At 43.4% G+C, this 23,195-nt stretch overlaps 1 protein-coding gene across 1 annotated transcript in view; it reads left to right on the forward strand.

The window, feature by feature from the left end:
* The window catches only part of dmd (dystrophin), a 1,748,406-nt gene that overhangs the window by 1,364,740 nt on the left and 360,471 nt on the right, over window positions 1–23,195 (forward strand). The window contains exon 53 of the mRNA XM_041212034.1: window positions 13,757–13,911. Coding sequence (XP_041067968.1) covers window positions 13,757–13,911 — 155 coding nt within the window. The remainder of the gene's footprint in view (window positions 1–13,756; window positions 13,912–23,195) is intronic.

Below are 23,195 nucleotides of genomic sequence, written 5' to 3' on the forward strand. Positions count from 1 at the left end.
TATGTGAAGAGACAAAGATTGGTGAAGACAAATGTTGATCCCTTACAGTCAGAAACAGGGGAATTTATAGTGGGGAACAAAGAAATGGCTGACCAACTAAAGACATCCTTTGGTTCTGTCTTCACAAAGGAGGACACAAATAACATACCAGACATGTTGGGGAACACAGGGTTTAGTGAGAGGGAGGAACTGAAAGAAATCAGTCTTGGTAGGGAAATGGCGTTGGAGAAATTGATGAGATTGAAGGCCGATAAATCCCCAGGGCCTGATAATCTACATCCTAGAAATAGTGGATGCATTTGGTGGTCATCTTCCGAGATTCTATAGACTCTGGAACAGTTCCTACAGATTGTCGGGTAGCTAACGTAACCCCATTATTTAAAAAGGGAGGTAGAGAGAAAACAGGGAATCATAGACCAGTCAGCCTGACGTCGGTAGTGAGGAAAATTCTAGAGTCCATTATACAAGATTTAATAGCTGAGCACTTGGAAAACAGTGACAGAATTGGACAGAGTCAGCATGGATTTACGAAAGGGAAATCATGCTTGACAAATCTACTGAAATTTTTCGAGAATGTAACTAGCAGAGTTGATGAGTCCCACTGTCACTGACTGTCCCGTGCCCAACTGTCACTGACCATCCTGTGCCCCACTGTCACTGACCATCCTGTGCCCCACTGTCACAGACCGCCCCTGTGACAGCAGAGAACAAACCTGCATTGATATAGCACCTTTCAGAACCCCAGGATATCCAAAAGCATTTTGTGGAATTTTAATGAGGGAAATTTGGTGGCTAATTTTGCATAGCGAGATCCCACAAACTGCTTTGAGATAAATGACCAGATAGTTGGTGTCAATGATGTTGGTTCAGGAATAAGTATTGGCCAAGATACTGATCAAATAGCCCACTTCTTCTCCAAGTAGTACCATGGATTTTTTTACATCTACCTGAGAGGACAGATGAGGCCTTGGTGTAACCCTGATCTGAAAAATGGCACCTTGGACAGGCAGTACTCCTTCAGTACTGCAGGCAGCCTACATTATGGAATGGACCTTCAACCAAGACAGCGAGGCAATATTGCCCAGAGGCAGTTGGCCAACATTATTCCCTTGACAAAATCCACCAAAACATCGATTTTCTGGTTGTTCATTAATTTGCAATTTGTGGATATTTATTGTATGCAAATTAGGTGCTGCATCTGCCTACATAACAGTAGTTTGTACTCAAAAGCAATCTTTGATTCTTAAATACGTTGAAGTGTCCGGAAGATGTGAATAAGGTGCCATATAGATGCAGTTCTTCCTTTTAAAATGTGTGTGTTATGGGTGGTGCAGTAAATTGATTAAAGCTGCGATCTTTATGTTTACATGAATAACTAGCTATTATGTCATCATAATAAAGTAACTCCATTCAACTGAAACATTTTCATTCACAACCTTTCATGATCTTTCCTTTCAAGATCATCTTTCATGATCTTTCCATTTATTTTAAAAAGCAGCACATGAGGGGAGTGGGATAAGATAGTTTTAGAAATTTGAAAACCGACTAAGTTATAAATCATTCATGAAAATACTTGCGTAGTTATACACAAGGCACAGAAACATAATAAATTTGATTTATCTTGTCATAGGAGCTAAGAGCCTTTCCACCTCCCCATTTTTTCCTTCAGTTCAGCTGCTTTCCAGTACCTCATCCCAGGGACCATTTTAAATATTTGGGTCCAAATAAAGCTGTGAGCTGTTCTACCATGAGTGTCATCACAGATCTTGGTCTCACATCAAATTATGCATATACTGGATAGTGAACAAAGACAGGCACATTGGCCAAGTTTCTTTTCCTACCAGTGGTACTGAGTCCATTTATAATTTGCCTTCGCCCCTCTGTGCCTCCAACTGAATTCACCTGATTTGATGTAGGATCAAACATAGGATCATTCTGGTGCACTTTGCATGACATTATATCACAGAGTGCACTTAATCATGAAGGGAGCAAAGAACTCGATCACCATGTCCTGAATAATAAGCCCCAGATCAAGACTGTTCTCCGTGGCGCCGAGCATAATATCACGCATGATGACGTCAGGCGGTGTTTCCGACATCACCACAATGGTTTGCAATAATATATGTGGGTGGCACTAAAACTTGGAAACCCGCCTGCGTTATTTAAATGTCAAATGCAAAAATAATTAAGGTGGTTAAGGACCAAACTGAGAGCAATAATACATTCTGAAGGCAATAATAGGCCTTCAGGGGGAGAATCACACCATGTGGGGAATCCGTTTTTTAATGGCCAAGCTTGTTTGAGCAGGCTTAAAAGCTTCAGCTGAGACCAGAGTCTCAACTTTGCAGTTAACATACTAGTGACTGCAGGGAGTGCTCATTCGAATGAGCAGTATATCCATTTTCATATTATTTGAGTTGGAGGCCTTTCCGCTGATGTGGAATGCTCTTCTGAATGCTTGATTTTTTTCCTGGCCATCTTTCGGGGCTATAAAATCTCTGAGACAAATGGGCATTGAGGTCTCTGTTGAAGACACACCTCCAGTGAGGAGGAGAGAAGGATAAGGAAAGAGGAGGAAGGTGAAAGGAAGAAGGGCACAGAGGCAGGCTGAGGATGCAGTGGTATTGCATGAAGGGGACAGGACAGCGTCAGACCCTGAGGGCCAGGAGGAACTCAGAGACCCTCAGCGGAGGTGCAGATGGTCTTATGCTGCCCCTACAGTCTACATGCAGAGATTGGGCTACCTGTAGTTGACTGAGACTCAATGCAGGAGAAGAGTCAGGCTTTCAAGAGCCACAGTAACATCACTCTGTGACATGCTCGCAGGAGAAGATCTCATCCAACTGTCTAGGGGGCCATGCAGTGCTCGTCGCATTGAAGGTCACTGTGGTGCTGAACTTTTTTGCAACAGGCTCATTCCAGGCAGCCAGTGGAGACCTTAATGGCATTACACAGACTGCTGCACACCACTGCATAAAGGTCTTCACAGATGCAATGTTCCAAGGGGCTGGGAATGACATCTCCTTCACACATTGTCCGTTGTCAGTGGATGGAGCCCGAGGATCTGCGGTGATTGCAGGTTTCCCCCATGTGCAGGGAGCCTGTGACTGTACTTCTGTCACCATAAAGGCTCTGTCTGGACAGCCATGTACCTCCATTAACAAGAAAGCCTTCCACTCACTGAACATTCACCCAGGCTGCGACCATCATTTGCGGATTATGCAGGTCTGTGCCAGGCACCTGGGCAATAGTCACGACTCCTATATCTTTCAGAACTCACAAGTTACAGACCTTTTCACCAACCCTGATTCCTTGGAGAGGTGACTAATAGGTGACAAGGGCTATCCACTGAAAAGATGGCACATTACGCCTGTGAGGGTACCCAGAAATGAGGCAGAAAGGAGGTACAATGAGAGCCACGGCAGCACCAGGGCCATAGTGGAGCATACCTTAGTCTCCTGAAGATGTGATTCTGATGCCTGGAGGAGTTTTGCAGTACTTCCCCTCATGTGTGTTCCTGATGGTCGTGGTTTGCAATGCACTCCATAACCTCGCAATCCAAAGAGAAGATGCCCTGGAGGATGAGGACATGCCAGATAGGGGCCACTCCTCTGAGGACAAGGGCGATAAAGAGTTGAGGGACCACAGCGGTGCTCCTGTTGATGGCCCTGGTCATGATCTCATGGCTGGCTGTGACTCCAGGGATGCCTTAATATGTCAGAGGTTTCAAAAATCTGTGTCTCCACTGCTTGGAGTGGTTGGGGCCAGCTGGGCGGCCATTTGCCCATGTGTTATTAGAGAGTCGTGTTGCCCTCATATCCAAACACTATCCATCTTCCTACATAAGCATACATTTTCTCCTGGCCTTCCTCAACCTTTTATTGCTTTCCTCAACCTACAGACACCAGTCACACAGCCACAGCACTTAATCACAATGTCAGCATGAGGGGCATGTGAGATGTAAGTTTATCAACAAACATCAAAGAACTAATAACAGCAATAAATAAATAGCTCACCCATGTGCCTCTCTTTGTGACTAATGTGGATAAGTTGCACAATTATGGGTGCTCCAGTGCAGTGCCCCCCCTTCACTTGTGGATACACTGGAGAGAGGCGCCTGATCTGCCACCTCTCTTGCCCTGGATGACCGTGGTGGGCTTCCTCTGAGCAGCTGTGGCCTTGAGTGGCCCACTACTGCTGGAGACTCTTGCTGACAGACATGTGAGTCTTCAGTCGCCATGGCAATGGTCGAGGATTGTGTCAATAGCGATTGGACGGAGGAGATGCTGTTGCTATTAGAAGTGCCCTGAGAAGAGCTTCCAGATGGTCACAGCTGCTGCTCATCCTCCACCATAAGGACCGCCTGGTCCTCCTGCCAACCAGTGAGGTTCCAGCAGCTGGGTGGGCATCCAAGCTCCCAGTTCCCTGTTGCCCTGGCTCTGTGACCCTGAGTTCTGAACCAAGGTGATAGTGTGCAGGTCAAAGGGCATCCCAATGATTGCATCTGCAATGCGCTCAATTTGCCCCTCCAGTCGCTAGTCTGTCCATGGAGGATGCTTGGTGTTCCAAGGAGTGGGCAATTGCAGTACACATGACCCTGGTGGACACCTCCACAGTCCAGGCCAGAGCACACAGTCCTTCTGGTATACCAGCCAAATATTCTAGGACCTAGCGTTGGACATCCAGCATCTGCCATCTTATGGATGACTCCAGAGGCACATCATCCAACTCAGAATCAGTCTCTGGATCATCTCGGACAATCCTCCAAGTGCATGAGGCCTGCTCCACCACACTCTCTAGCAGCTGCATGTGCTAAAGCAAAATGGCCTCACCAGACTATGCATTGCCCATATCTGATGTGATATTCCTTGCCCGGATCAGAAACAACTGTGCTAAATTTAAATAAGGGTAGATACAAAGGAATCAGGGCAGAGTTAGCTGGAGTGGACTGGGAAAGGAGTTTAGCAGAAAAGACGATTGATGAACAGTGGCAGACATTTAAGAAAATAGTTCATGATTCACAATAAAGATGCATTGCAGTGAGAAAGAAGGATTCTAGGAAGGGGATAAACCATGGTTAACCAAGGAAATTGAGGATATCACCAAATTGAAAGAAAAAACATACAATGTGGCAAAGATTAGTGGTAAGCCAGAGGATTGGGAAAGTTTTAAAAGCAATCAAATGATGACCCAAAAAATAATAAAGAGGAAGAAAATAAACTTTGAGGGTAAACTAGCAAGTGATATAAAAGTGGACAGTAGGAGTTTCACTAAATATATAAAAAGGCCAAAGTGAACATAGGCCCCAAGAGAATGAGGCTGGGGAAATAATGGGGAATCATGAAATGGCAGAGGAGTTGAATAAATATTTTGCATCAGTCTTGATGGCAGGAGACACAAATAACATTCCAAAAATGCTAAATAATCAAAAGACAAAAGAGGGCGAAGAAGTAAATACAATAACTATCACTAAGAAAACCAAAAGGGCTAAAGGCTGATAAGTCCCCTGGACCTGATGGGTTGCATCCTGGAATATTAAAGGAAGTAGCTACAGAAATAGTAGATGCATCGGTAGTAATCTTCCAAGAATCCTTAGATTCTGGAAAAGTCCCAGAAGATTGGAAAACTGCCAATGTAATACCCTTATTCAAAAAGGGAGGGAGACAAAAAACAGGTAACGATAGGCCAATTTGCTTAACATCTGCCATTGGGAAAATGTTAGAGTCTATTGTAAAGGATGTAATTGCAGAGCATTTAGAAATACATAATACATATTATAATCAAGCAGAGTCAGCATGGCTTCATGAAGGGGAAATCATGCCTGACAAATTTATTAGAATTCTTTCAGGAGGTAGAAAGCAGGATAGATAAAGGGGAACCAGCAGATGTAATAGATTTAGGTTTCCAAAAGACGTTCGATAAGGCTACTTAATAAACCCATGATGTTGCGGATAATATATTAGCATGCATAGAGGATTGGCTAACTAATAGAAGACGGAGAATGGGATATGGGAGGCATTTTCAGGATGGCAACCTGTAACTAGTGGAGTGACACAGGGGCCAGTGCTGGGGCCACAATTATTTATAATATATATTAATGACTTGGATGAGGGAAATGAATGTACTATTACCAAGTTTGTGGATGACACAAAAATAGGTGGGAAGGCAAGTGGTGAGGATGACACAAAGAGTCTACAGAGGGATATAGACAGATTAAGTGAGTGGGCAGAAACTTGGCAGATGGAATATAATATGGGAAAATGTGAGGTTATGCACTTGGGCATGAAGAATAGAGGAGCTGAATATTATTTAAATGGAGAAAGACTGCAGAAAGCTGCAGCACAGATGGATTTGGGGGTCCTTGTGCATGAATCACACAAATCTAGCATGCAAGTTCAGCGGTAATAGGGAAGGCAAATGGAATGTTGGCCTTTATTTCAAAGGGAATGGAGTGTAAAAATAGGGAAGCCTTACTAAAACTATACAAGACACTAGGTGGACCATACCTAGAATACTGTGAACAGTTTTGGCCCCCTTATCTAAGGAAAAATATATTGGCATTGGATGCAGCCAAGAGAAGGTTCATTAGGTTGATCCCCGGTATGGAGAAATTTTCTTATGAGAAGAGGTTGAGTAGGTTGGACCTGAACTCAATGGAGTTTAGAAGAATGAGAGGCAACTTTATTAAAACATGTAAGATTCTTAAGGGGCTTGACAGGGTAGATGGTGAGAGGTTGTTTCCCCTTGTGGGAGAGTCGAGGACCAGAGGGCATAATCTCAGGGTAAGGGGTCATCCATTTAAGACAGAGATGAGGAGGAGGGTAGTGAACCAGTGGAATTCTTTACTGCAGAGGGCTGTGGGGGTTGGGTCATTAAGTATATTCAAGGCTGAGATAGACAGATGTTTAGTCAGTAAGGGAATCAAGGGTTATGGGGAAAAGGTAGGAAAGTGGAGTTGAGGATTATCATGTCAGCCATGATCTCATTGGATGGTGAAGCAGATTAGATGGGCCGAATGGCCTACTTCTGCTCCTCCATTATGGTCTTATGGAGGTGCCAGTATCTGCACTGTCGCTGGTTGTTGAGAGAGGATGTGATGCTACATCTGCGGAGGGTTCTTTCTCCTCCTCAGAGGTTGGTGGCGGCACGGCTTCTGGCAGAGGTTCAGTGGAAGAGGCTTCTCCTGGAACAGAGATACATCAGTAAGGGGGTTATTGAGCTATCAAAGACCTTGCCTTATCAGCTGTATCATATGATTCTCATCAACCTTTTCAATGTTCGGCAAGGGCGAGTTAGAGGCTTTCATCACCCCCAATGAGTGTTGGAGGGTGAGGTGTCTGGCCTTGGAGGTATAGGCCATAATCTGGAACAAGGTCGCGGCCAGCACTTTAAAGGGCCCCCTGGCATGGGACAGTGTCAGGTGACCCAGCAGATGAATAATTTTGTGGAATCATTGTGGAACTAGAAGATTTGTGCAGTTTCCAGATTTGCAAGGTAAGAGCGTTTAATTTTTATTTATTCTCTGCAAACCTTTTCACTCGTCACAGGTGGCATTCTTTTTAATCATCAGCAAGTCTCCCACTTCTTGGCATGAAGGAGTTGTACATTTGTAACATGTTTCCATGCATAGATGTCTGTGACACCGGAGTAAAGGGAGAGGCAGAGCAGAAGGACTAAACCAGTCCCTAGATTCAGTGAGGACTCATTCAAAGTATTCTTACTTCTCAATTACAACAGAATTCCACAAGGACACAGCTGACCTAGACCAAACCATTGTGCATTTGAAGTAATGGTCCAGTTATAGGGCGGGTGGTTTGCAGGATGAGCATATGATGCATACTCCTTCAGGAGAATAAGCAGAGGCCTGAGTGATTAGACTCAGCAGACAAAACGTACCCTTGAGTGATCAGGTCAAGCTTCAGATTATGAAGCTTATCAGAGTTCCAATGTGTGAACTATATTCACCAGCCATACTGGATAATGCCTATCCACCATTAAACCTCCACTTGCCCTCTCCCCTTTTCTATTGGTATGAGCCTTTTGTCATCTCACCAGATCCAGGCTTTCCTCCAATCTCATCTCTGCTTATTCTCCTGGAGCAGTATGCCTTCATATGCTCATCCTGCAAATCACCCGCCCTATAACTGGACCATTACTTCAAATGCACAATGGTATGGTCTAGGACAGCTGTGTCTTTGTGGAATTCTGTTGCCATTGAGGAGTAGCAACACTCTGGGTGAGTCCTCACTGAATGTAGGGGCTGGTTTGGTCCTTCTACTCTGCCCCTCCCTTGCTCCAATGGCACAGACATCTATGCATGGAAACATGTTACAGATGTACAACTCCTCCAAGCCAAGAAGTGGGAGACTTGCTGATGTTTAAAAAGAATGCCACCAATGAAGAGTGATAAGGTTTGCAGAGAACACCTAAAAATTAAATGCCCTTACCTTGCAAGACTGGAAACGGCACAAGCCTTCTATTTCCACAATGATTCCACAAGATTATTCATCTGCTGGGTCTCCTGACACTGTCCCGTTCCAGGGGGCCCTTTGAAGTGCTGACGGTGACCTTGTTCCAGGTCATGGCCTACGATCTCCGAGACCAGACATCCCGCCCTCCAGCATTCATTGGGCTGGATGAAAACCTCTCACCCACCCTTGCCATTAATTTTCAGCAATTTTTATATTATCAGGCGCATTCATGGCAGACCTGGAAGCTGAAACGCCGCGACTTCCGAATGCGGAACCCCATCCTTGGCGCACCACCGTATTATTCAGCCCCATAACCGTGCAAGCAGTTCACGCTTCACTCTAGCGCATTGTTATATCCAAACCTTGAATTTGGTCCAGTCTTCTGCATAGCAACTCAGTGTCCCTTTGGTTAGCCTTGCAGGAACACCTTTGACTCCAAGCACTGAATTTCTTTTCATGGAGGTCAAAGGACTGAAATTCAATTGTGGTTTGACCGGTTTCCTGTCTGTAGGATTTTAGTGCCCTTTCCTGACACCTAAATTTATTTCTGAGGGGCCAAGAGCTTTTTTTAATCTCTGCTTTTTCATCTATTTATATAAAATGGTAACCTCTGTTGCTCAATGTTCCTAGGCTGAATTGGAATTTCTCTTACATAATGGGCAATTTTTATAAATCCAGTAATTATTCATTATTCAGCTCTATGGTGTTTTGCTCCATAAATCTGACTGAATTTTTAAAATCCAATTGTTGACTGCATGTTATACTTTCAAGTGCACCATTTCAATTGAAGACCGCACAATGCAATTTTGAAAAATATTGTACGAGAAATTCACCCAGCTTAGCCCCCCAGGCATGTTCTTATAATATTGCAATATCTGCAAGTAGCTGAATTCTCTTATAACACTTACACCATTGAAATGGGTACTTGTTCAGTAGATCACTTGCTGCAGTGGCAGCACACAGAACATCAACAGCCTCAAGAACTTGCTATCATCCTAGCTGACATGTCCAAGCAATAACAAGTGTGAGGCACTTTAAATGGGTCCTTCATGGCAATTTGAGCTGTTTAGGAACCACATGCTCATAGATGGTGATTGAATAAATGGAGGATAAAAATGAAAAGGTTATGAATTACCCAGTTAATTTTGCCCAAATGAGCAAAATCTGTTAACTCCAAGTGAAAGATAGCTGTATAAATCGAGTGACTGGCCTCTATCTGTTTTCCAACAGCATTAAAGCCAAGCATTTGAGACCTTCCCTGAGATAGAGCATCACACCTAATTGTGTTCAAACCAGCAGTGATAGAGCTCCACTCAGGTTAAAAGTGATATTTGATAATTGCTGAGCGGCATTGGACCTACTAGGAACTTTAAATGGGATGTTGTCACTGTTAGGAGAGAACATGTGCTACCACTGACTCTTTGCTGACATTCAAGTGCATTGAGTGGTATGAGAAGAGTACAGTTCTGCTTATCTTGAGAGTAAGTCTGAAGTTGTATGCATTACAACAAAGGTGCGCCAACTGCATTGCAATCATTCGGTACAAGTGTGAGTTGTCACTTCTAGTATAAATACAGCCTAAGTGTTTAATTGCAAATCAGTTTTGAGAGAAAAACAAAGTGCTACAATGCTGTTGATGGTATTATTACAAAAGTAAATTTTTCAAGGCACCATTCTTGGCACAGAGTAAGAGTGGGAGTTAGAGATTGGGTTCTAGTATTATCATGCTGCCATCTAGTGAGAGTGCATTAAGAACTGCCTTTCACAGCATTTCCTTCACTTTTTTGTGACATTTGAGTGTTTACAATCAGGTGGATCGTGTCCTGTGCTAATGGGTTTTGAGGTTGAGTATCTTTTAAGAAAAACTTTCCACTAAATTAAAACCCTCAATTGCTCAGTGGCAACCTGATGTGGAATTGTTCTCAACCAACTCCATTATCTGTTTGCAAATACATGTTAAGTTTAAAGTTATTTTGTGAAAATTAACATTGTTAGAAATTCAAAATTAAGTTTTGAATTGTCACAGGAGTCTTTCTTCTCCTGTATTGAATAGAAAAGTAGAACCATAGTTGCTATAGCAATGGGATGCTTGATGGTATTAAAATTCAAAGTGAAGTTGCACGATTGTTACACTCTCTCAGCCCTACAGCATAGCCATGTTTTGTTTGGCACTGACACAGCATAAAGCATAGAGACAGTTAATAGGTGCCAGGTGCCAGTGGTTGCAGATGGCAATTCACTGATACTGCCAGCTTTGCAGCTGCTTAAATTTTTGTTTTATTCTTGTGGTTTGAGCTGTTATCTCTGTTACATGGAATAATGTATAATTCCCCTCTATTTATCCACCTAGTTTTAATATTTACACTGTACAAAGAATGTTCCCAATTTTCCTGCGTTCTTAAAGAGGCACTTGATGTTGGCATACAGCTACAGGCATCAGCTACCCTCCTGTACTTCCCCTTCATAGCCATTGTTTATACATGAGACAAATCGGAAAAAATCAGGAACCATCAACATCAAAGACATCATAGCCAAGCTAAACTCTGTTCTCATCTGTTGCTCATATCCAAACTTTTCAGTCAATGAATAGAGCAATTGTTCTTCTTCCTTTGTAGCCAGGGATACCAAGGGCCATTGTCATACCCCACTGCCATTCTACCTGAGTTAGCACAAACCCTAGATCAAACCTGAGATTGTCTAGTCCGTATTGTTATAAATATTGTTCAATACCACACTCATTTATTTATTTAACATAGTGCTTAAAACACTACACTGAAAAGTAGATAGATTATTGATCAGCAAGAGGGTAAAGTGTTCTGAGGAGTAAACAGGCAAGTGGGGTTCAGGCCACAATCAACTCATGATATTATCAAATGGTGGAACAGGCTCAAGAGGTCAAATGGCCTATTCCTGCTCCTAATTCTTGTGCATTCTTTTGTGTTTTTGCATTGTTAGGAGTTCTGTGAATGTTAGTATCTTTCCCAGAAGGTCACTTCCGACACCGTGATTTATGTTCTGATTTTTTTTTCCCTTAGAAATAAATGGCATGCATCTTTTGGGAAAATATATATTTGTAGTTTTGGTTCCATTGTTGTCATCCTGAACTGGGTCACTGACATAGTACACAGTCCCATATAAATGACATTGTCTGAAATCAAACAGTAGAGCAATGAGAAATAGAGGGCTTTGTTAAAAAGCATATGTGCTCGTCATTCAGGAACTATTTCAGTCTGTCAAATGTGTAAAACTTTTATTTTGACATGAAAGCTGTTCTGTAATTTCTATTCTTGGACCAAATTCTATACAATTTACATGGCAAAAAAAATAAACTGCATGTGACAGAAAGAGAGAATTGTCATCTCCAATCAAAGACTTTTTTTGGTTTCTATGAATGAGATTTTGGTTGTTACCCTATTTTGCTTATTGCTGCTTTGACACAGTTTACCTAATTGGAATAATATAAATCAGCTGAACCCAAATCACCAGCCTTGTGTGGCACATTGCTATGTAAATAGCGCAATTGTGAACTGTTTTACTTCTTTAGTGTACTTAATTACACCTAAGCTTGGCCTAAATAGCCAAGTGGTTATGGTACTGGGTTTGTAACCCCAAGATCAAGAGTTCAAATCTCACAATGGCAAACTATGAAACATGTAACTTCATCTGAAACAGATGGAAACAGGTTTGTACTCGAAAGAGTATCAAGAGTTCAAATCTCACAATGGCAAACTATGAAACATGTAACTTCATCTGAAACAATGTAACTTCATCTGAAACAGATGGAAACAGGTTTACTCAAAAGAGTATCAAGAGTTCAAATCTCACAATGGCAAACTATGAAACAATGTAACATAGCTTGGCCTAAATAGCCAAGTGGTTATGGTACTGGGTTTGTAACCCCAAGATCAAGAGTTCAAATCTCACAATGGCAAACTATGAAACAATGTAACTTCATCTGAAACAGATGGAAACAGGTTTACTCAAAAGAGTATCAAGAGTTCAAATCTCACAATGGCAAACTATGAAACAATGTAACTTTATCTGAATAGGAACAGATGGAAACGGGTTTGTACTCGAAAGAGTTACTTAATTACACCTAGAGCAGGGACAGAAAGGAAGATGATTCATTTTCCTGCCTATTGAGGTAAAGACTCACAGTTCAGACAGATGATACAAACATTGGAGTTGAAATGATCTTTGGCACTAGCACAACACATGCAATAGCAAATCACCCATTGAATGGGAAAAAATATTAGGCGGAGTGTAAAGTGGGCTGCATTTCACCCCCACTAAATCTGCACGAGAGGCTGGTGACAGCAGAATGGAGAGTTTGGGATTGTTGTACTAGAGTAGGTTTCAGAGATAGGAAAGGGCAAAACTTTGGAGGATTTAAAAATGATGAATACATTCTTAAGGGCAATTAGGAATGGGCAATAAATGCTGGCCTAGCCAGCGATGCCCACATCCCGTGAATGATTTTTTTAAAATTGAGGCCTCTGGGAACAGGAAGCCAGCATTTATCCATGAGAATGAGGATGATGAGCAAGGTGTGGAATAGTTTTTGGAGAGTGGGAGGCTAAGCAGGAGAGCTTTGGAATAGTTGAATCTGAAGGTGACACAAACCTGTTCCTGGCTGCAAAAGTCTCACAATAAAAGTGTGACTGGCAGGGTTACTGCACAAGGGAGTAGACCTTTGAAAGCAAAACATAAGGAAGATTTGTTCAGTATATAAAAATAGGTACAGTCAAAAATATAGGAGGAGGGTCGATTTTACGCTGGGGGGCGGGGGGTGGGGTAGGGTATGAGAAAGAGATTAATTATATCATGTTGAAAGCTGATGGGAATATTAATTAAATTTCATACATTGTTAACAATGAACAGTGTGATTCTAACAGTAGTGTGTGCTGTGAGACATATGAAGAATTAATTAATAGAAAACCCTGCACTAGAGGTGAATAATTTGTTAGCTCAGTAGTTTCTGCTTCTAGACTGAAGTAAGTTAGTCATAGATGTTCATCAAAAAAGCTGCATTTCAAGGATTAGGGAAAGCGCTGTTGTTAAACCCCTGTTTTTTTTCAAGCTGAGCAAAATTAGCATTGCACTGTCAATAGCACAGGAGTAAGCTTGCAACCATTGCAAAGGAGGAAAACTATATCGGGGAGCACAAAATTTCACCAGTAATTTGAGTGTAAACAATGAGTTTGGCCCACACTAAATCTCCCCCCTCCTTAGCTTTAATGAATTGTTTCCTGTATAATATCAGAAATACTTTTTATTTTTTTCAGCAATTCATGATGGAGCTGCAGCAGTGGCAGATAATTGTAGACATGGCCAACGACCTTGCACGCAAGCTTTTGCGGGATTACGCAATGGACAATACCAGGAAGGTGGAACTGATGACAGATAACATTAATGTTTCATGGGCAGCCATTAATAAAAGGTAATCTGCTGTCATATCTCATCTTTTCCTCTACACTTTCAAAAGAAGATATCAAGTCTAACCTGTCCAGGGGTTTACAGTTTCAGAAAGGCAGAAGTTTCAAAGTAAATGTATTGTGTTCCCTGACTACAATACCTCATTCAGAAACCATTGCTTCAGATTACAGCAAAAGATGAGAGAATTTACTAATTCAAAATGGACTATAATAGATTGACAATTAGCATTTAAAATCTCTGCTGTCTGAATAATGTTGCAGTCCATTTGAATTGCTTTTGGTGCTGGTAATCATCTGGACACAGTTTTCAGGTTGATGTGCACTTTTGCCTGAGGTTTGCTGCTATTTGTTAATAGAATCTTAGAAACTTACACCCTTTGTGTCTGCACCAGAACATTGTGTTCTGGTTTAAATCGGTTGCCCTTTGTCACAGGAATGTTTTATTTGTGAATGCTACACAACAGTGCTCTTTTTAATAAAAAGCATTAAGCAGCACATAGGTTTGAACTGAGAGCCATATGACTCATGGAGAACATTTCTTCAGTCTAAGGAACGGATGGCTACTGGTTTAAAATAATTTTCACAAACAGAAAAAAAATTCCACTTGAAGGAGAGGGAGCAATTTCCTTTGCTTGCATATTGGTTCATATATTCCCATAGAATTCCTCTGTTAGACAATTTTAAAACAGTTATTGTTTCTTCATGTGTTCTGGGTTCTATGGGGCTTGTCTACTCTCCCAAAGTAAGTTGCTCAAGGCTGTAGTTTCTTAAAGCCATTACACTTTATTTACAGCTGCTATGTACATACTGGGACCTCTGCATGAGATTGGGATGCCTCCTCCCTCAAGATGTCTGTTACTCAATCATGTGGTGGTACATCATCTTTACATCGCCAATTAATCTACATATCCGCCCCCCCGCAAGTCTTTATCCCTGTCATATTTACATCCTCCTATATCTCCCCTTAGTCTTACATTTCACAGGGTTACTCTCTGAGGTGCCTTGACCAACTCCCAGATGATGTTCTGATCTCTTTCTGAGGACGAGGATAATCCGTACTCTCCCTTCTTTCAGTGTGGATGTTCTTCTCTCCTGGATGGCTGTAGAGCTTTGTCTTTTTTCTTCTTCCTTCTCTTCAGGATCTGAGCAGTAAGTTGAAGTTTCTGTTGGCTTTCTTCTGTTCAGAAATCCAAGCTTACCTGATTCTGGAGTGGAGGCTGGAAGCGACAAGTTCCGACAGGCCTTGGGAGTTTTGCCCATGTGTGGGCTGGGAGCAAGCGGCACATGCTCAATCTGACAGTTAAAGCGCTTGACCATCCTGACAGAGGCGTGCCAGAGTCAAAAGAGAAAATAAAAGAAATGGCATGAAAATCTCAGTCAGATGATGGGGAGCAGGGTTCCATAGTTGAGAAGAGTCTCAAACAAGGGACAGGGAGTGGTCCTAATTAATAAAAAAGAAGAACAGAGAAAGATGATCCAAGCAGAAAAAGGGCTGTGGGTGGCAGACTTTAAGTGGTGTGGGCTCAGGAGAAGCCCTGGCAATTGAAGGAAGCAGCAAAAGGTTGCTGACTTCATGCTGCAGACTGTTGCAGCAAAGGTACCACTTTGGAGCAGTTGTGTTCTGCTCGGTGTGGCGAAGAGCTGAAGTTGTGCTTATGAGTTGGTGCTGAGTGCAGACTCAGAAATCCAGCAGAACAGAGCATCAGGAGACAAGGCTGAGGCCCTGCGAGGTGGGCTCTCATTGACACTGTCCAAATTGGAGTGACTTTTGAAGAGGATTCCGAGGCAAGAACTTCAAAGGGGAAAACCGGAATCCGTCATGAGAGAGAGAGAGTTTCAATGAGATTGGTTGACTCACAGAGTTTACTGATGTCTGGGTGGGTTACTGAGAAATCCATGGAATCTATCTTAGTCACATCTGTTGTTTATTGTGCAGTTTTTGTTTATTGCCCATCGCTAATTCCCCTTGAAAAGGTGGTGGTGTGCTGCCTCTTGAGCAGCTGCAGTCCCTGTGGGTACACCCATGGTACTGTGGGAGGGAGTTCAAGGATTTTGACCCAGCAACAGTGAAGAAACGGTTATATATTTCCAGGTCAGAATGGTGAGTGATTTGGAGGGGAACGTTCAGGTGGTGGTGTTCCCATGTTTCTGCTGCCTTTGTCCTTCTAGATGGTAGTGGCCGTGAGTTTGGAAGGTGCTGCCTAAGGAGCCTTGGTGAGTTTCCACAGTGCATTTTGTAGATGGTACACACAGCTGCCACTGTGCATCGGTGGTACAGGGAGTGAATGTTTGTGGAAGGGCTGCCAATCAAGTGGGTTGCTTTGTCCTGGGCAGTGTCAAGCTTCTTGAGTGTTGTTGGAGCTGCACTCATTCAGGCATGAGGGGAATATTGCATCATACTCCTGTGCCTTGTACATGATGGACAGGCTTTGGGGAGTCAAGAGATGGGTTACTTGTGGCAGAATTCCTAGCTTCTGACCTATTCTTGTAGCCATAGTATTTATATGGCTAGTCCAGTTCAGTTCCTGGTCAATGGTAACCCCCAGGATGTTGATAGTGGTGGATTCAGCGATGGTAATGAGGTTGAATGTCAAGGGGCGATGGTTGGATTCTCACTTGTTGGAGATGGAAATTGCCTGACACTTGTGTGGCACCAATGTTACTTGACACTTGTCAGCCCAAGCCTGGATGTTGTCCAGGTCTTGCTGCATTTGGACATGGACTGCTTCAGTGTCTGATGAGTCACGAATGGTGCTGAACATTGTGCAATAATCAGTGAACATCCCCCCTTCTGACCTTACGATGGAAGGAAGGTCATTGATGAAGCAGCCGAAGATGGTTGGGCCGAGGACACCACGCTGGGGAACTCCTGCAGTGATGCCCTGGATCTGAGATGACTGACCTCCAACAACCACAACCATTTTCCTTTGTGCTAGGCAGCAGAGAGTTTTCCCCTGATTCTCATTGACTCCAGTTTTGCTAGGGCTCCTTCATGCCACACCTAGTCAAATGCTGCCTTGATGTCAGGGGCAGTCACTGTCACCTCGCCTCTGGAGTCCAGCTCTTTTGTCCATGTTTGAACCAAGGCTGTAATGAAGTCAGAAGCTGAGTGACCCTGGAGGAACCCAAATTGAGTGTCTGTGCGCAGGTTATTGCTATGTAAGTGCCGCTTGATAACGCTGTTGATGACCCCTTCCATCACTTTACTGATGGTGGAGAGTAGACTGATGGGACACTTTTGGCCAGTTTGATTTGTTCTGCTTTTTCTTTGTTTACAGGACATTCCTGGGCAATTTTCCACATTACCAGATAGATGCCAGTGTTGTGGCTGTACTGAAACAGCTTGGCTAGGGCTCTGGCCAGTTTTGGAGCACCAGTCTTCAGTATTATTGCCAGAATATTGTCAGGACCCATAGCCCTTGCAGTATCCAGTGCCTTCCGCCGTTTCTTGATATCATGTAGAATGAATCAAATTGGCTGAAGACTGGCATCTGTGATGCTGGGGACTTTTGGAGGAGGCTGAGATGGATCATCCACTTGACAATTTTGGCTGAAGATTGTTGGGATTGCTTCAACCTTATCTTTTGCACTGATGTGCTGGGCTCCTCCATCATTGAGGATGGGGATATTTGTGGAGTCTTCTCCTCTAGTGAGTTGTTCAATTGTCCCCCACCATTCACAGCTGGATGTGGCAGGACTGCAGAGCTTAGATCTGATCTGTTGGTTGTGGAATTGCTTAGCTTTGTCTATCCATTGCTGCTTATGCTGTTTGGCATGCAAGTAGCTCTATGTTGTAGCTTCACCAGGTTGACACCTCATTTTTAGGTATGCCTGGTGCTGCTTCAGGCATGCCCTCCTACACTCTTCATTGAATCTGTGTTGATCCCCTAGCTTGGCGGTAATGCTGAAGTTGGGGATATGCCAGGCATGAGGTTACAAATTGTGTTTGAGTACAATTCTGTTGCTGCTGATGGCCCAGAGCACCTCATGGATGCCCAGCCTTAAGTTCCTAGATCTGTTCGAAACCGATCCCATTTAGCATGGTGGTAATGTCCCACAACACAATGGAGGGTATCCTCAATGTGAAGACTGGACTTTGTCTCCACTAGGACTGTGCGGTGGTCACTCCTAGTGACACTGTCATGGACAGATGCACCTGCAGCAGGCAAGTTGGTGAGGATGAGATCAAGTAGGTTTTTCTCTTTTGTTGGTTCCCTCAGCACCTGCTGCAGACCCAGTATATAACAGTTAAGTCCTTTAGGACTCAGCCAGCTCGGTCTGTGGTGGTGCTCTGGAGCCTCTCGGTAATGGATATAGAAGTCTCCCACCCAGAGTACATTCTGTGCCCTTACCACCCTCAGTGCTTCCTCCAAGTGGTGTTCAACATGAAGGAGCACTGATTCATCAGCTGAGGGGTGGAGGTACATGGTACTCAGCAGGAGGTTTCCTTGCCTATCTTTGACCAGATGCCATGGGACTCCCAGGGCAACTCCCTCCTGACTATTTACCACTGTGCAACCCTCTGCTGGCTCTGTCCTGCTGGTGGGACAGACATTCCCAGGGACGGTGACGGTGGTGTCTGGGACATTGTCTGTAAGCTATGATTGGGTGAATATGAGCATATCAGGCTGTTGCTTGACTAGTGTGTGAGACAGCTCTCCCAATTTTGACACAAGTTCCCTGATGTTAGTAAAAGCGACTTTGCAGGGTGGACAGGGCTAGGTTTGCCATTGTTGTTTTCGGTGCCTAGGTTGGTGCCAGGTGGTCCGTCCACTGTGTTTGATCATAGTTTGCCTTTTAATTCATATGTACCTCATATTAAGCCCACATGTTAGAGTATAAGATAGATATTGTAAATTGTTCAGTCTTTCTGATCTTGTATAGAAAAGTCTATTTTTGTGCAAAATCTGTGGAATTTTGTGGCTTTCTTCTCTTAACACGTGTCTTGAATCTCAAACTTTGTCTCCTTTAAACAAAAATTTATTGGTCCCTAACCAGATTTTACCAAAAAGCTGGGGGTACCTGGTCCAGGCTCATAACTCATTTCAAGGATATTAAAGCACTGTGGTTTCGCCTTATGGTACCCTGGTCCGTTGTATGATCTCGGTTTTGAGTTCTTTTGATAATTGTTCCTTTTCTCTTTTGGCATTGTGCCCATACTCATTCCCCAGGCTTCAGCACTGGTAACTCACATGCTCTGTGCCTGTGGTTAAAATGACAAGCCTATTTGTTTCTGTTTTTCCCCATGTTGTTTTACCCTCTCATGGTCATTCGTGGTGATTTTTTTTTTATTTATTCTTTCCTGTGATGTGAGCGTCATTGGCAGGGTCAGAATTTGTTGCCCATCCCTAATTGCCCTTGAACTGATGGCTTGCTGGAGCATTTCAGAGGCCAGTTAAGAGTCAACCACATTGCTGTGGGTCTGGAGTCACCTGTAGACCAGACCAGGTAAGGATGGCAGAATTCCTTCCCTAAAGGACATTAGTGAACCAAATGGGTTTTTATGACAGTCAGTGATAGTTTTGTAGTCACCATTACTGAGACAAACTTTCAATTCCAGATTTTTTTTTTAATTGAATTTAAATTCCATTAGCTGCTATAGTGGATTTGAACCCATGTCCCTAGAACATTAGCCTGGGCCTCTGGATCACTAGTCCAGCAATATTACAACTACACCACAGTCTTCCCTTAAAGTTTAAGTTTCTGTGTCAGAAATAGAATTCTGTTTGCATTCTCCTTCCCATAACTGATAGTGAGAAGCCATTTTGTAGTGGAAGTATAGACATCCTTAATTACTCAACATTTACCAGCTACTGCAAAAATAGTTGTAGGAAGTAAAACAGGCACAGCAGCAAAATGTAGTGGTGTGGTTCGGTAACTCAGAAGAACTAAATAAAGGTCTTCATTCTTCGTCGGTATACCTTTGATGGTTCTCAGCTTCTCCATTTGCTTGAGAATAACTAAGTGACCTGATTACGTGAACAAATCCGTATTCCTTTGCAAAATTTTGGAATAACTCATAAGCAAATTGCAGCCCGTTGTCAGACACTACAATGTCTGGAATACCATGTATTGCATCAGTTTTCTTCAGTGATTGAATGACTGCTTCCTCCACGATACCATGCAATCTGTTCATTTCAATCTGCCTTGAGTAGTAATCAATGACAATAAGGAATGTTTTCCCCTGAAAATCAAATAGATCCATTCCCAGGCACGCCCACAGCCTTGAAAGTAGAAGATGATAGTGGCTCTTTTTGTTCTTGGCTGTTTACTGCATGCATAAGACAATTAGAAATAATTTCTTCGATAGAACGAGTAATGCCAACCACGAGATCCTGGGCTCTCGTTTTGCTATCCCTAAATAACCTTGGTGAAGTCTTTGAAGAACATCAAGTCGAAGTGCTCTTGGTATGACTGTACTCCCATGAAGACTAGTAAATCGTCAATCACACTGAGGTGGTTGTGTTGTTCAAAGTACTGGTGTAGTACTGGATTGCTGGGGATATAGCCCGGACATCCTTCCAGACAATATTCTCTTATTTGGAGACATTTGTCATTTTGCTGATGTGCTTGTTTTATTCACTGTAACTATTTTGCAGTAGCTGGTAAGTAATTAATTAAGTAATTAGGGATGTATATGCTTCCACCTCCTTGATGAAGTGTAAATCCTACTGTTGTTTCCTCCTGATGGTATCAGTAACAGTGTCTCTGCTGCCATTCGATACTTCCCTTGAAAATACTCTGTTCTGGAGTCACATTAATCTTATCCACTTTATTCTGGGCGGCATCGTTGGAATTTCTTTCATGTTCAGAAGAGTGACTAGTGGCTTATGGTCTGTTTCAATTTGAACCGCAACCACATAATGTCGTCTGAGAATGCTTTGCACGTCCATGTTGCTGTCAATGCTTCTTTTTCGATTGTGGCGTACCTTTGTTCTGTTTGTGATAATGAACTTGAGGCATAGTGAACATGTCTATGTTTGCCGTCTCTCTGCACTTGAAATAATACTGCTTCCAGACCTGTTGATGATGCATTTACTGCTACTATGGTCAATAGTTCTGGGTCATAATGTGCCAAATTTTCAGAGAAGATTAGAAGTTGTTTAATCTTTTCAAAAGCACCACTGTTGATGGAGCAATGCGGTAGTATTGAAGAAACTTGCACCTTCTCATCTTTGAAGAGACACTAACAATTCCCCTGTGGGATGCACAGACCAAATACAAAGGCAACTCAATACAAAGGCCACCTACATTTCATAACCCAGGTTGGCCAACCAGAGTCTACTTATCTGCCGAGACAAAGAGCCCCACAACCATGAGGCACTATGGGCCATTACCAGCAGCAGAATTGTATTCAAACAGAATCTGTAACCTTATGGCCCAGCATATCCCCAACCCTACTGTTACCACTAAGCTGGGGGATCAACCCTGCTTCCATGAAGAGTGCAGGAGGGCATGCCAGGAGCAGCACCAGGCATACCTAAAAATGAGGCGCCAACTTGGCGAAGCTACAACACAGGACTACTTGTATGCCAAACAGCATAAGCAGCAAATGATAGACAGAGCTAAGTGATTTCACAGCCAATGGATCAAACCTAAACTCTGCAGTTCTGCCACATCCAGTCGTGAATGGTGGTGGACAACTCACTGGAGGAGGAGGCTCCACAAATATTCCCATCCTCAATGATGGAGGAGCCCAGCACATCAGTGCAAAAGATAAGGCTGAAGCACTTTCTGCAGTCTTCAGCCAGAAATGTCAAGCGGATGATCCATCTCCTTCTCGTCCAGAAGTCCCCAGCATCGCAGATGCCAGTTTTCAGCCAATTCGATTCACTCCACATGATATCAAGAAACGGCTGAAGGCACTGGATACTGCAAAAGTTATGGACCCTGGCAATATTCCAACAATGGTACTGAAGACTTGTGCTCCAGAACTTGCTGTGCCCCTAACCAAGCTGTTACATTACAGTTACAATACTGGCATCTATCCGGCTATGTGGGAAATTGTCCTGTACATGAAAAACAAAAGCAGGACAAATCCAACCCAGCCAATTACTACCCCATCAGTCTATTCTCCACCACATCAGTAAGGTGTATCTCCACATCAGTAAAGTGATGGAAAGGATCATCAACAATGCAATCAAGCGGCACTTGCTTAGCAATAACCTGCTCACTGACGCTCAGGTTGGGTTCCGCTAGGGCCACTCAACTCCTGACCTCATTACAGCCTTGGTTCAAACATGGACAAAAGAGTGAACTCCCAAGGTGAGGTGACAGTGACTGCCCTTGACATCAAGGCAGCATTTGACCAGGGGTGGCATCAACGAGCCCTAGCAAAACTGGAGTCAATGGGAATTGGGGGGGGAAAACTCTCTGCTGGTTGGATTCATACCTAGCTCAATGGAAAATGGTTGTGGTTGTTGGAGGTCAATCATCTGGGTTCCAGGACATCACTGTAGGAGTTTCTCAGGTAGTGTCCTCAGCCCAAACATCTTCAGCTACTTCATCAATGACCTTCCTTCCATCATAAGGACAGAAGTGCAGATGTTCACTGATTATTACACAATGTCAGCACCATTCGCTACTCCTCAGATACTGAAGCAGTCCATTTCAAATGCAGCAAGACCTGGACAATATCCAGGAATGGGCTGAAGTGACAAGTAATATTTGTGCCACATAAGTACCAGGCAATGACCGCCTCCAACAAGAGAGAATCTAACCATCGCCCCTTGACATTGAGTGGCATTACCATCTCTGAATTCCCCGTTATCAACATCCTGGGGGTTACCATTCACCAGAAAGTGAACTGATCTAGCCAATAAATACTGTGGCTACAAGAACAGTCAGAGGCTAGGAATACTGCCGCGAGTAACCCATCTCCTGACTCTCCAAAGCCTGCCCACCATCTACAAAATACTAGTCAGGAGTTTGGTGGAATATTCTGCACTTGCCTGGATGAGTGCAGCTGCAACAACACTCAAGAAGCTTGACACCATCCAGGACAAAACAGCCTGTTTGATTGGCACCCGCTTGATTGGCAGACCTTCCACAAACATTCACTCCCTCCACCACCGACGCACAGTAGCAGCAGTGTGTACCGTCTACAAGATGCACTACAGAATTCACCAAAGCTCCTTAGACAGCACTTTCCAAACCCACAATCACTACCACCTGGAAGGACAGGGGCAGCAGATAGATGGGAACACCACCACCTGGAAGTTCCCCTCCAAGTCACTCACCATCCTGACTCCTTTCTTCATTGTTGCTGAGTCAAAATCCTGGAACTCCC

The sequence above is a fragment of the Carcharodon carcharias genome, chromosome 18, assembly GCF_017639515.1.
Source record: "Carcharodon carcharias isolate sCarCar2 chromosome 18, sCarCar2.pri, whole genome shotgun sequence".
Lineage (NCBI taxonomy): Eukaryota > Metazoa > Chordata > Chondrichthyes > Lamniformes > Lamnidae > Carcharodon > Carcharodon carcharias.